This window comes from Accipiter gentilis, chromosome 2 (assembly GCF_929443795.1).
Source record: "Accipiter gentilis chromosome 2, bAccGen1.1, whole genome shotgun sequence".
Taxonomy (NCBI): Eukaryota; Metazoa; Chordata; class Aves; order Accipitriformes; family Accipitridae; genus Astur; species Astur gentilis.
In genome coordinates, this window is record NC_064881.1 from 44,998,430 (window position 1) to 45,012,561 (window position 14,132).

General features: G+C 41.0%; 1 protein-coding gene across 2 annotated transcripts in view; it reads right to left on the reverse strand.

The window, feature by feature from the left end:
• Positions 1-14,132, reverse strand: part of ASAP1 (ArfGAP with SH3 domain, ankyrin repeat and PH domain 1) — a 161,401-nt gene that overhangs the window by 132,166 nt on the left and 15,103 nt on the right. For both annotated transcript variants that reach the window (XM_049827698.1, XM_049827688.1), the window contains exon 2: positions 9,245-9,331. In XM_049827698.1, coding sequence (XP_049683655.1) covers positions 9,245-9,303 — 59 coding nt within the window. In that variant the 5' untranslated portion in view covers positions 9,304-9,331. The remainder of the gene's footprint in view (positions 1-9,244; positions 9,332-14,132) is intronic.

The window sequence follows — 14,132 nt, forward strand, 5'->3', positions numbered from 1 at the left end:
TGACGATCGAAATGGCTGGATCGCAGAGTTCGCCCCGGTGCAACCGAGAGAGCGGCCGCAGCGCTGGCCCGAAACCTTCCCCGCATCCCTGCTGCCCTCCCTTTGTGTCCTTTACCAGTCCTGCGTCCTCGCACAACGAGCATTCCCGAATAAGTTAAAATATCCTTTATCCGCTACTGCCTCATGTAACTCTGGGAATTGACAGGCAGCACTAATGAGGGTTTCTTTCTGGTTTTTTTTGAAGCTTAGATTTTGGGGCCCATATGTGCCTTTCTAGAGAAGGCAGGGTCTCAGGAGGCTCAAGCAATTATGGTCATCTGCTGTTTCCGTCTGATTTGTTTAGTCGTACTATGTGTTTTCCTTCTCTTTGTATTTGGGATTCTCTCCCCAGAAGCTGGGAAATCCAGGAGTGGTAAATAGTCTCAAATCTGAACAACTGAAAATGAGCAATATTACATGGATATATCCATTTCAAAGGTTTTAATGTTCTGTACATAAGCACCTACTCCTGTGTTACAACGTGCTTAGGCTTTTACATGGGCTTTTACGTAATTCTAATGAAATGCCTGTACAACTCAAAAATAGTTGAAAATGCCAACAAAAGGCTGCGAAGCCTGAGTAAGCATAAAAAGGAGATACCTGATTTGTGTATACCCATAAAAAAAATTACTTGCGTGCAGTTCTGCCAGCAAAAATATGACCAATACTCCTGAGAAATGGTCCTGCCTGAACACGTTTCTTTGATTTCAGAGCCTGTGCAGAAGCCCTCCATCTGGCCATGTGATTGCCGCTGCTCCCGCTGCTTCACGTGATCCAGCTTTCCGGCACAAAGGCTCCGGGCTCGTACAGATGAGTGTTAAACGTCATGAGACTCTGGAAGGTAGAGTAGGCAAGAGGAGGAGGAGGAGGAGGAGGAGGAAGCCAAGAAAAGAACCGCGTGGGAGTTGCACTGAAAAAATGGATCTGGGCGGAAAAAAAATTGAAGCGGTGAAGAAGCGACTGGAGGGGTAGGAAGAAAATCAATTGAGGATGGCGTTCGCAAGAGCTGTGGAGGAGGAAGAGAGAACAAGAAGATAAAAATGGCTGGTGGCATCAAAAGCAGCATGGAAAGGAGAGTGAAGAACTGTCTGGGGGTTGGGGCAGGAAAGAACTGTTGGTGGCATCAGAAAGAGCTGTTTCAGAGTGCCTAGCCTGCTTGGAAACCGGAGGGGTGAGGGGCTGGGATACGGCCCGAGGGCCAAACAGGACCTCTGTGGTCATCTCCTGAAATTTCCTGCAGAGGATCGATCATGGGCTGTCACACCGCCATCCTGAGCCAGACCTACGCTCTGCGGGTCAGCTGCGGTGCTCACGTTGGAAGGAGACCTGATCCCTCTCTAGCAGATTTCAAGTGAGGATAAATCCGTCGCATTGATGGGTAAACCGGTTTAATTAATTGAGTACTCCCACTGTTAATGTTGAATTGTTCCTCTTCAGGCTGAAGTTACTGAGCTTGAGCACTAGTCTTTGGATCGTGAAATAACCTCGTCTGCTATCCTGAACAAATCCTACCGCAAAGAGTGTGGACAAAAGCCGGACATACTGCTGCAGACATCATTTCTTTAATACTATGTAGAGAAAATTTAAACTGCAGAATTGAAGAGCCTGTTCGATAAAGAAAGGGAGGAGGCAGGCCAAGGAAACTGGAGCAGTGAAGAGTGACAGAAATGAAGGCATAGCAGAGAGTAACAGTAGCTGAGCTTCTGTGTTTCCGCATCAGGAAAAAAAAATGATCTTTTCAAATAAAATATAAAATAGATTAAAAAAATAGAATGAATACAGAAGAATACTGGGAAACAAAGAGAAGAGCACAAGGCCTAAAGATGAAAAAGGAAGACCAATAGCTACTGATCATAATTGCCTATTAGTCGAGGGGTTTTGACAGTTCTGAAATTGTTAACTCTATTAAAGAGAGTATGGTGCTCAATTTCCCTGCTTTGAAGCAGCATTTCCTCTTCCCCTATACAAATGCTAGTAGAGAAAATAGCCCTATGGGCATGACCTCTTTAGGCTTGGATTATCTTCACTTAAACTCCCTGGAAGCAAGACTAGTTAATTAATATGATGCTAATCAAAAATAAATGCTACAACTTGCTTGTAAAAATGTGCTTACATTTAAACTAGACAAATTATATAAGTGTTTCAGATAGCTCTTAGTGGATTTCAGATTTAACCACGTTTCCTGTTTTGAATTGCGATCAGTATCTGAGATTCACTTCTAAATTTATAAGATGCACCTCCCTATAAGTTGTCACTAACTGAAATCACTGTTTCACTTCACAAATGTCAAAGAATAATCAGCAGAGTGTGAAAGTTATATTTCACGGCGTCTGCTCTAACGCTATCTTCGTTTGTGCTAGATCCTGGGGGAGGAGGCTGTTGCGCAGCCTTTTTCTCATCTGAGGCTTGCCAATAGAAGTTATGCTTATCTCACTCCTCTTGGTATTCTGGTGTGAAATGCATCTCAGTGTCCGTCCTGGGACAAGTTAGCCCGGGTGAGGAGCGTGCAAGCAGCCCTGGAAAGCCCACTCCTTACTGATGATGCATTGCAGTCAAGGAAGCTCTGCTGTCTTTCCATCCCACCCAGTGATTCAGTCCCCAAATCCATCTGATTCCCTGGCCTTTTTTATTGTGATTGCCAACAGGAGAGTTAATTGCAGCAAACTGATAATATTTCTGCAATATCGGTGACAGTCACCATGCTTAGGGAGAGGCTAAGGAACATAGCAACCACAGCACAAACTACTAACACAGGTGTTTTGCAATAAGCTGAACAGCAACTACGGTGTTTTTCATTTTATAGTACTCTAGTCATATTTAGATTGAGATCATGAGTTCATTCACAAGAGCTGAGCGGTAGTCATCAGGTGATGATGACTGTTGTCATCGTTGCGAACTTTCAAACCTTACAGATACGTGTCAGGGGTGAAGCGCTACGTTGCACTTGCACAACGCTTCGGGTAGTCAGTGCAATTAACCGTTTAAACCGCGCCGTGGTGAGGTAGAGAACAGCAAGATTATCTTTCCACTACAGATAAGGAGACAGATACAGGAGGCTGTGGCCCTGCTGACCGAAGGCAGGGCTGTATTTTCGGCCGCCTCGCTCTAGTCACGCCAAGTCAGCTCTTCAGGGTATCAACGCCTCGGCTGTGCTGAAGCCGGTGGCGGATCTCCCGCGGGATACGATTAGGCTGCCCGCAGAAAGCAGCCCCGGGACCACCCCCGAGGCCACGCTTGCCTGCTTGCATAGAGAACGAGCTCAGGAATACAAACTCAGGCGTGGCTGCCGCTTGGTTTTTGGAAACGAGCTTGACCCAGGTCCCTGGCTGTGCACCAAATATGCTGTCAAGCATGCTCAGACAAGCTGCCTCCAGGGCCATTTGCAACCTGTCAGTGGTGGCGGTGAAGTGAGTTGTTAGCTGAAGGAGGAAATCACTGTGCACATGGCTACTGTGCAGATGAATCCTCTTGATTAGTATAGACATAGTCATGCCAGGATCTCACGTGTCAAGTTTGTGTTTTCTTTCTCCCCAAGTACGAAAGAGAGGAGGCCACTTTGCCAATAAGGGCTTACACATACATGCATTTCTTTACTTTCAAGGTTCCCATCTTGGCTAATACTGCTCACAAAAGGGGTGTAGATCAGGGAATAGTGTCTAATTAAAACATCAGATCATTGAAATACGCATGCTATTGTTAGTAAACTATATAGTTGTTCTTTTTATGCTCCTTAGTATCTTCACAAATATGGAGGGTATCACCAGCTCAGCAGCAAATAGCAACAGAACTAGTGGCGTGCTAAAACTCATCAGGAAAATATCCTTAGGCTATGCTGCTCTACTATGCTGCTATTCTGAATAAATTTGTGGTTTGGTGTTACATTTATCCATTTCAGCTAAACACAGCAGTCAGCATTACTTCCCATCCTCCTTGCTATCCTAACTCCCTGTGTGGGATCACTGTATGGCACAAGGCAGCCATGGCATTTGATCCCCGATCAAGTTGGTTACATATTCCCTGAGAAAACGTCTATGTGGTAAATTGCTGTCGCTACATTTCTGTAATTCCATTTTCAGGTAACTTCTGACAAAATTAATGGGAAATGCTTATTTAAATTTATGGCCATCAGTACTAGAATATCCACAAAATTTCTGAACATCAGCTCCTCTCATTTGAGTTGAATGTTGGGCTTAGCGGATAAAAGGAGCTTCAAATCAACAATATCAGCAGGGTGAGTTTGGCTTTTGGTTTTGGAGTATCTCATGTGCTCAAGATGCGGTAAATTTTTTTTTGTTAATGGAACTCCCATAGTTTTGTTTTGAAAAACAAAACCGCCCCATTTATGTAAGGACACATAACATCATCGCTTTGTACTTCAGCGGGAAATGTTTAGTCAGGAGGAGTTCCACCTCCAGGAGCAGTGTCCTCTCGGAGGACAGTCCCGTCGGCTGACTGAGCCTTGTATGAAATGTAACAACCACATATTTTAACCTGCAGCATGTTTACACTTTTAATATCGCATAAGTGCATGATGTACTCACAGGAAAAGGCAAAGTCTATTTTAAACACTGAAGCCTACATCACACATTGTGACTGGTGCTAATTTGCTTGAAGGGAACTTATATGGTAAACTGCAAAGTGTTTCTGCTTGTGAAAGAAGGCTGTGGGATTTGACATTTGCAAACAAGTCTTTGAAATGATTGTTTTATGAGGACAGAATAGTCAGGTAACTTTCCGGTCAATGAAAAACGTTCTTACTTAAATCATATCACTGTACATGCAGAAAACCAAAATCCAGATCCAGCAAACATGCTGATTGCAATTCAGTATTTTTAAGCGACAGTATCTACCAATATGGCTTATGGACTACATGAACTGCATCAACAATTTCTGTTGCTGCTGTGACTGTTTTGAATACAAGGATCAGCTGATTTCAATTTTAATACTGGCATCTCTGAGCATTTGTCTTCATTTGGTATTTAAAATTAGATAAAAAAACATAAGCAACTCTCAGAAACCACAGTATTAGTTTAAAGGCCTTTTAGCACTAGGAATAGTGGCTTAAACAAAAGGTTCTTTTTGCATTTTTTCAATATTAATATGATAGCAAAAAGAGAACCCATTGTGTTCTCATTATAAATGACATTTTGGTAACATTAAGATCTTGCATTTTTAACGCTATATGTACCAAATGAAAAAGATTAAATCAAAACTTCGGAAACATACCACTGAACGGTACCACTGAATTCTGCATCTTATTTACTTGAATGTCCTGTGCAAGGAGCATGACTAAACGATAGGTGAGCTCAAATAGCCATTTGAAAGGACAGCTGAAAATAACAGCACTGAAAATGAAGTGCAGCATTGAGTTACACAAGATTAAGCTGACTAATCTGCTGATTCAGTTTTGCCTTTGTTTTTTGGTTTTGTCATGCAAGATCAAGAGTCATGCAGACAAACACGTAATGGCATTCCAGGCTCACAGTAACAACAACAAGCAACGGGCTGTTCCCCTGCAACCTCTGCATCCTCCAAAGAGAAAAACGGCAAAATGCTCACCAGCAGCAAGAGGCAGCAGGCTAAGGACAGGGAAGGCATGCTCTTTTTTTTGTTGCAGGTGTGCTGAATTTGGTATTTTTATTGCACACGGGTTTTTTGTTAGGGATGCTCATTTCAGAAACCTTACTTCGGTTCATAGGAATTGTAATACTGCGTGTGTTGGGAAAAATCAGATTCAAATAGAGCCCTTAAAACTACAGAATATAAAAACCCAGCAGTATATTCTCCTGTAAGGACTGTGTTTTGGAGACTCCAAAGATACCAAACTCTTATGAATGCTATCGGTGCAGCCTCTGGCAAATTTAACCCTTGCCTGCCCCTTGCTCACGGAGACAGCCACGCCAGGACTGCCGACCCCACGGGAGCTGCTCCCCCAGCAGCACCCACCACCACCGTGTCGGTGAGGGTGAGGACCCACGCGGAGGAAACCTGTGCGTGGTTATCCTTGCATTCGTGACCCTGAGCGGTTCCTTGGAGGATTGTTGGGAAGGGCACAGCAGACACATTAGCACAACAGCAGGCCATGCTAGCGGGATTGCAAAGCACGAGGCAAAGCAGTATATCATGAAGGGGTACTCTGTGACTGAAACAAGAGAAATGAGTCTTTCCAAAGCAGGAATCGTAGCTGAATACATTTTTTTGTTTTAATATGAGAAATAGCAATGACTAAAATCAGAGTGTGATACTGCAGAAATGAACATGTTGCAGGGCAGCTGGCATAGCAGGCTCTCCAAAATAAAAAGAGAATGAAATAAAGCCTCAACCCGCACTGCAAACATTTCAATATTTTCTCTTTCCCTCTGGAAACGATATGGCTGTGTCATTATCCAGGCACATCTCTGGTTCTACCTAAGCTGCTAAATGCATGCTGATGGCAGCATGCGTCTTGCCTGCAGTGAAACTGGAGATTCAGGCCAAAATGAACCTGGGAAGCAGACTGAGAATGAAATAAAGGCTCTGTAGACCTGGGATCATGTCCTTGAGCTGCTGTCATGGCTATGACATGGCATTTGATCTCTGTGTACATCATTTCTCTATCTGTGCAATGCAGACAATTACATTTATTTTTCTAGGTGAAGGCACACTGGGCTTTTCCAGCTGAGTAGTGCTATATCAGAACTAAGTATTTTTATTACAGGTTTTACTGTAAGAGTTTCAGAAAATAGCTGAAAGTTGAGAAGGGCTCTCAGGCCTAACAATTTCATCAGCATTTTATTGGATAGACAAAAAGGATTGGCAGGCAAATGAAAGGGTTTCTTTCTACTAGGTGTTGATGATATGAATATATAAAGCAGACGGGTCTGGTTTTGTGAGGGTTTTTTTCCCTCTGTATTATGAATTTTTTAGCATTAAAGCAGTATTTAGTGGAAGGAAGAAGAGGGACTGAGTCCCCATCATGCTAAACAGATACACAGAAATCATTTGTGGTTTTACACAAGCTTTTCTAAGACACGGTTTGCAGACATGCACGTGTATGGGCCTACTGAGTTGAAGTTCAAAAGCTGGCTTATAATTTTGACTGGGCATACTTCATTTCTTAATTTCCTAAATAGCGTCTCGTTAGAGAAATGCTGGAAATAAATCTGCAGGTGTTGGATGTTATAAAAAAGGCCCTTGCAACCACTGAACTTACTAGCACATCTGCATTTCCCTTATATAAGTCTCTGTTCTCAATGATGCATCACTTGGCCAGACTCTAGACTTGAACCTAGCATAGAAAATTTTCAATTCAGGAGTGATGTCTTTTGGGTTTTGATGGGGGAGCGGGTGTGTGTTTATTTTGGGGGTTTGTTTGTCTGTTTGTTTATTAAGGAAATCAATATGTTTAACAATACATAAGACCTGAAATAATTTGAGGCATATCTGCTTTAATGCTCAAAGGCTTGTCATCAAGCAAAAATTACTCAAATTTAAAATCAGGGCCTGAATGTTTTATTAAAGTAGATGTTTGAATGTTGTAGTTGTTGGGTTCTGTTAAAACCCAAGACAGCAGAAAACCATCTGGAAACTTTTGGAAACTGGTCTTGCTGTGTGGACCTAGTCTCCGTTGAGTCAGTGTTCACATGGTGCTAAATGAAATAAAGAAGTTCAGAATTTTAGTCTAGAAGTCCATCACAGCAGCCCCTCTCCTACTCATTTGCTTCTACTTTTAATCACTGAAATAGAGCTTGCTGCTTCCTAAGTTCACTGGCTTTCCATTGACTATGGTAGAGGGTGATCATCTGCTCCTCTGTCCTGCCTCTAATGATTTTTTTAATGCGTTGCTGATCCCAGCAAATTTGATATGGGGGCAGGAAAGGTGTCAAAATTCTTCAGTTCCTAGAAGTTTTGTGGGAAAATAAAAATGACCAGAGCAAAAAGATGTTTATTGCCCCGATGGATAGAAAAAGCTCACCCTCATCTTGTTCTTTATCAAGATAATTGGTATAGGAGAAAGATCCTATAAGTGTCCTGATCATGGGAAAAGTTTCACTGATAGTTCACACCTCCTCAGGAGCTGCAGTCAAGACACAAATCCATAGGGAATCAGGTTTCATTAATTTCGGTGATCTTACCACTACTTATTTGCTTGTTGGTGGCTGTGTTTTGTTTTATTCCTCCAACAATATATAGGGGCAGTAGGACATAAAAACTTAAGTGCTGTTTCAAAATCAAATAAGAATATCCAGATTCATAGTTTCATATTTTTCAAAAGATGATTGTCCGACTTCTGAACTCTTGCTTATTTAAGGCAGCATGGACTTAAAAAGGAAAAATATGTGTAGCCATGTGGCAAAGCAAATGCACCAAAGGAAGATTTATTTGATTTTTCAGAAGATCAGCAGCATTTATTCACCCTTCTTGGCTGGGCTGGGGTGCAATATGGTCAACGGTTTCCCCAGGGAAGAAGAAAAGATGGAAGTCCCGCACTGCTGCGATGGCCAGGCAGGGAGCAGTGACCTGCGCCAGGATAGCTCCAGCCAGCGCACCAGGTAGAAATAAAACTTCAGCCTTAACCGTCAATAATGTTGTTGTAGGGGGTTCAAGTCAGGCAATCCAAATGTAGCTTTTAGTGGTTCAATGAAACACAGTAAAAACTTTAAAACAAGAGCGCTCACCATCCAGAGACTGAATAAACAAAAGCATATTTAGACAACTGTGCGCTATTCAGCACTTTACATCACGAGAAGAGAGTCCCTCCTCTTTCAAGCCCCCGCACAAATCTTGCCATAGATTTTTCAGACTGATCTCAGAGATTTGTTGTTTTCAAAGTTAAAACAACATCAGTTACAAGATCTAGATGAGTTGAAATGAGTTACAGAAAGTGTCCTTTTTATACCCTGCCCCCCTCATTCAGCTTTGAAATCTATGAAAGCAAAGCAAAATACATAATAAATGTTGGTGTTTGTTCAGTACATGCCCAGGCAGTCAATGTTTTGTAAGGATTTACTGATTTATTGGAATTTTTGATCCTTGGAAGGATCAATAGTTTAGTCATTTTCTGAAAAACACCCACTGTAGTAATGTCCAAAGTGGCCTTAAGCCGAGAAAAAACCCACTGGCAGGTATTGCGATTGATAAAACCAATTTCTTTTAGGCTTATTTTTCATAGATTCTGGTCTGCCTTTTTAAAAACAGTAATTTATATTTACGTCTTTCTTCTTACCGATTCCATAGTGAATCTCTTGAAGAAAAACTTGAAAGCCTGGAAGCTGAAGATCTCATGTCTCATCTGTCACGACCAGAAACCTACCTAGAAGAGGAGAAAAGATCAAATAAGTAAAACTGACCAAAGCTATGGGACTGACAAGATTATTCAGTCAGTTTGAAACAATGCCTATGAATTGTTCAGTGATGGCAATTTATCATAAGTTATTTGATTACTGCATTTGATAATGTGAATTTCATTGTGGTAAACAGATCCTTCAGGAATCGCCTGAAGAGAACACCTTGTTAGAAATTGCTATAGGAGCGCTTCATTTAGCTGACTGGGAAAACTCTCTGTCTAACTCAATGTGGCAACTACTCACTCAGCTGCACTGAATGCAGAGCTGGTAACGTCGCCTGTCCCAGTTGCCTGACACTTCAGAAGACCCTGTTTTCAGATATAACTTCAGTCTAACCATTCAGGCTGAAAATTTCCATGTCAGGTGTATGCACCAGACTGATCTTTTTTGGAAGATGGAGATAGGATTTGAAGGATAAAGAGACTGGGAGCAAGAAGTGGCCTGATGGGGAGGAATCCTGCGTGCAGGAGAGGGGAGGAGGGTGTGGGGAGACAGTCAAACCAGGACATGGACAAGTGGTTTCACAGTTTTTCATCAGACCTCTCCACCATTATATTGCATACTATTTCCAGTTTAAGACTTGCGTTGCTGCGGGGGACGGAAGGTGATAGAGACTCGGCAGAGCCTCTGGACGAGGTGGGAAGGACTGGGACGTACCTTTCACTTTGAGACCTGCTGAGCTGATCTCCATGGTAGGTCCAAAAGGACAAGGTGGAAAAAGATTGACCAGGCGTTTGGGCCAGATATCGGTGCTGGGAAGGAGAATAGTACCCAGAAGCCACTGCTTTTAAAGATGAGCTTGTGAAGCAAGGAGGCTGGGACAAGCCACATGAGACACAGAGATGTGGACTGGGTAGGTTGGCAGAATGGGAGATGTGACAAGGACCCATAAGGATGAGACTGGGATGGAACAGAGGGACCAAGGCAGAAGGGGAGTTGGAGGGAGGTCACCTGCAGATCACACCCTTTGCTTAGCTAGTCTGCCTATTTCCATTTGAGCAGACCACTTGATTCCATGAGGAAAAGCACATCTCCTCTTCTATAAGTTGGGGGTTTTTTTCCCCTTCTCTTTTAAGAGAAGTCTTGTTACTTCTGTTGACCTATTTCCCCAGAGACTGCTGTAGTTTGTTTATGGGGTTTGTCGTGTTTGTTTTATGTTTCCAAATATGTCATGTGGGTCTGGAGGTCTGCCAACCCTTAACATTAAAAATAACATAGAATAATCCCTGTCTCCAAGACACATGGGATTCAATTAAAAATTGCGACATAAGTTTTTGGATGGGATGTTACTGTATCTCTTTTGCCTTCTGTTTCTGAGCCTTTAGGATACTTTCAAGTGATGTTGTCAAGAGCTCTTTTGCCATTAGGAGGACTACACATCTCTTTAACCAGCAGATTTCAGATTTTTACGTACTGGCTGGAAAGCATCTGAGATTCTACCAGGTACCACCCGCTTGGCAGCCTGGGAAAAGAAATGGTTATGGGCTCTGTCCATAAGGGAGAGGTGTGCCCTTGATATGAAGACAAGGATGTAAGAGGGGAAGTATGTACCTTAAGCCAAGAATATTATGCTTGAATATTATGTTACATGGAGGAAAAAGGTGTTAGAAGAAGACCTGGGCACTACACTGTTTTTTGGGGACTGGGAAGGGCCTCCACCAGTAGACAACCAAGTACCACCGTCAACAAGACCATAGCCACTGGCAACCCTGGATCTGACTCAACCCATGATGACATGTCTGCTTGTTGTTTAACTTTCCAGCACATCTGTTCCTTTTAATGATATTATCCATCTTTTTAGGCAAAACAGTCACCTTCATGATTATAGGTTTATGCTATTCAAATCAAAGCAAAAAGAAAAAAAATATATTATGGCTCATTGGTTTCTAAATGGAGTGATGACCTAAGTTCACAAGTAACGATGATTTACATTAGGTTATGTTTTGAATTGATGGTAATTTATTTTTTCGTAAGTCCAAAAAGTCACAGAATCTCCTTACACCTGCAATAATCTACTGAACATTACTTAATTACCCATTTGCTATAGGCAGCGTTACCAGCAGTTGTGGTTAGATCTCAGTGGTTCAGGATGATTACATTCCCTTTGTAGGTCTCCTACTCATTTCTAGGCCTCTCAGTACTACAGCAACCAGCAAATAAAGTGAAATATGAAAGAAATCCAGAAAAATATTTATAAAGCAATCAAGTTGGTTGATGTTATAAGGATTGATTGATGAGAAACAACACTGAGAAGGAAATAGATGTGGTTCCCTAGAGAGAAGAAAGGTGGCCCAGTGCTGAATAAGCTCATGTGGGTTCAACCCCCGACTCAGTAACCTTGGACAAGTTATTAGAGCATCATTCAGATGGCAAATTCCTCAGGCCTTATGCCCATGCAATTGTATCGTCTGGGTAGAGTCTTTTGAGGCTAAATACAGCTTTTATGAAACTCTCGTCCCAAGGACAGCAGTAGAATTTGGACTGTGTCAAGAGGGCATCTTGACTCTGTTTCTCCCTGAGATCAAAAAAGAAAAAACGCTGCTTCCCAGCCATCCTTGGCAATGTGAAGGTAACACTATCAGATTTATGTAAAGTCCTTATCTATGACAGTATGTGAGTGGGAGCAGGGAATGAATAGGAAATATAAAACCCCAGAACAGATAGAGAACAATGAAAACCTGGGGAACTATGATGGCTTGTTACATAGGGACACCTACACCTGAAAAGAGAAAGACTAGTTGGGACTTAAGTAAGAAAGAGGCCTAACTGAGAACAGGGTGACATTAATGGCAGCTGGGTGACAATTGAATACAATACAATAATACAATAGCAGATTCTTAGTCCTCAGATGAGGAAAGCGTTTGTTCTTGTGCCTGATTATAAATACTTACAATCATATTGAATTAATTGGTACAATCTAAGTGCTTGACTAATCCTAGCTTTTAATTAACACATATAACGAGTTGAATCCCTATATTTTTAAGCTTTTAGAACTGGTTAAATAGTGTAGAAAGCCAATGGATTCTCAGGAAATTGCCAATGTAATGGATAATAGTCAAGAAGAAAATCTTGTGCAGGGATTTTTTAGAGGACAGAAAAAGATCAGGAAATATTTTTACTCTCTTTAATTACCTGCATTTGATATTGCTTAAACTCTGTGTGATTTCATGCGTAAGTCATTTAATGACCTATTTTAGTTTGCTTTTTGCTTTGGAGGATTGTTTTGCTTTCATAATAGAATACACAACCTGAACAACAATAATATAAACATATATTTTGCATGTCTAATGAATATTTTAGGACAAATATTAACCAGCCAGTTTCCATGTATGCCTGAACTGGAGTTAACCTAACTAGAAAAACTCAAACAAGCAGAAGTTAATATTGTTTCTACAGTCACTGATGTAACAATAATAGTAGTTGTACACCACAATGCTGAAAATCAACTCCCTTTATGTCCAAACAATAGCGTGAATCACAGAATTCTGACCTCGATATACAAATGTGATCATGTAGTAATTATAGCTCTTGTGCTTTCTGTATAAACAGACTACTTCATCTGGAAATGCTGTAGGGTACTGCTTCATTCTGCCATTTACAGCTAATGACTGAGCAGAAAGCTTTTATATCCCAAGAAGTTTTAAAATAAAGCAGGTAGAAAAAAAATCTCATTTCCTGCAAATGAAAAAATTAAGCTGGTTATTTGAACTACAGGGAATAAAGTCATTGCTCTATATTCTGTTGAAAAGTGTATCTTACAAATGTAAAGATTGTCTTCAAAATCACATTTTGCAAAGGCTACTGAAACTATTTTCATGGGCAAAATATAGAATTAAATTACTCAGTCCATGTGATAACTGACATGTTCTTGAACAACTGTGAGATGAAAGAAAAAGTCTTTCATTTGTGCCAAAATCTGCTTGTTCTGTTTGTGTCTATGTTGGTATCATCCAAACAGGATGTGACAAACATATGTTCTTTGGCTTCACCCTAATCCATGATTTGGATAACAGTATTAGGATGTGGTCTAACAAACTTCAGTGAAGCAAATCTGAGGATATTTGTCTGTGGACAAGTCACCTCAGACTCGATTTTGGTATGTCCTAAGCAATAGAAGCTCCATCCTGACCTCATGCATTAGCTGTATGTGTTTTCAGTGCTTCCGTAAAAATACGACATCAAAATGCTAGCATGCTTATAGGCACAAGCTGAGTCCTGAAAGAAATAATAATGGAAAAGTCATCTACTGAGTTGTACTAACCCAGCATAGAGCCCAGGAGTGACCCTGAAGAGCTGACTGACATCCTCTTGATGATGAGTCCCTATTTATAATGGTTTCTGAGAAATGTCAATTGCTCAGTTTTTAGTCTATTAAATAATTACAGTGATGACTTCAGATAACTCTAATTTCTTAATCAAAATTTTGTTTGGTACCAGAAGTTCTACCAAAGTTCATAAGTACTACATCAATAGTATAGATTTTTTTTTTCAGGAAAATTTAAAACCTCAAAAAATATCAAGATAGCTTTCTTGAAATAAAATATATTTTCCTTAATTCCATTCTGATTGGAATGAATTGCATTACTTTTCTCTGATTCTTTATGAATAGTGTCTGGAATTAGCCATTCCAGTGTTTTACACTGGATTGATGTCAGGCTGAGAGGGTTATTAATCCTCAGGTCATTCCACTGAACTTTTAGATATATTGGCAAAGCGTGAGTTTTCTTCCATTCATCTTGAAATACTCATGTGTTTGTTTGAATATGT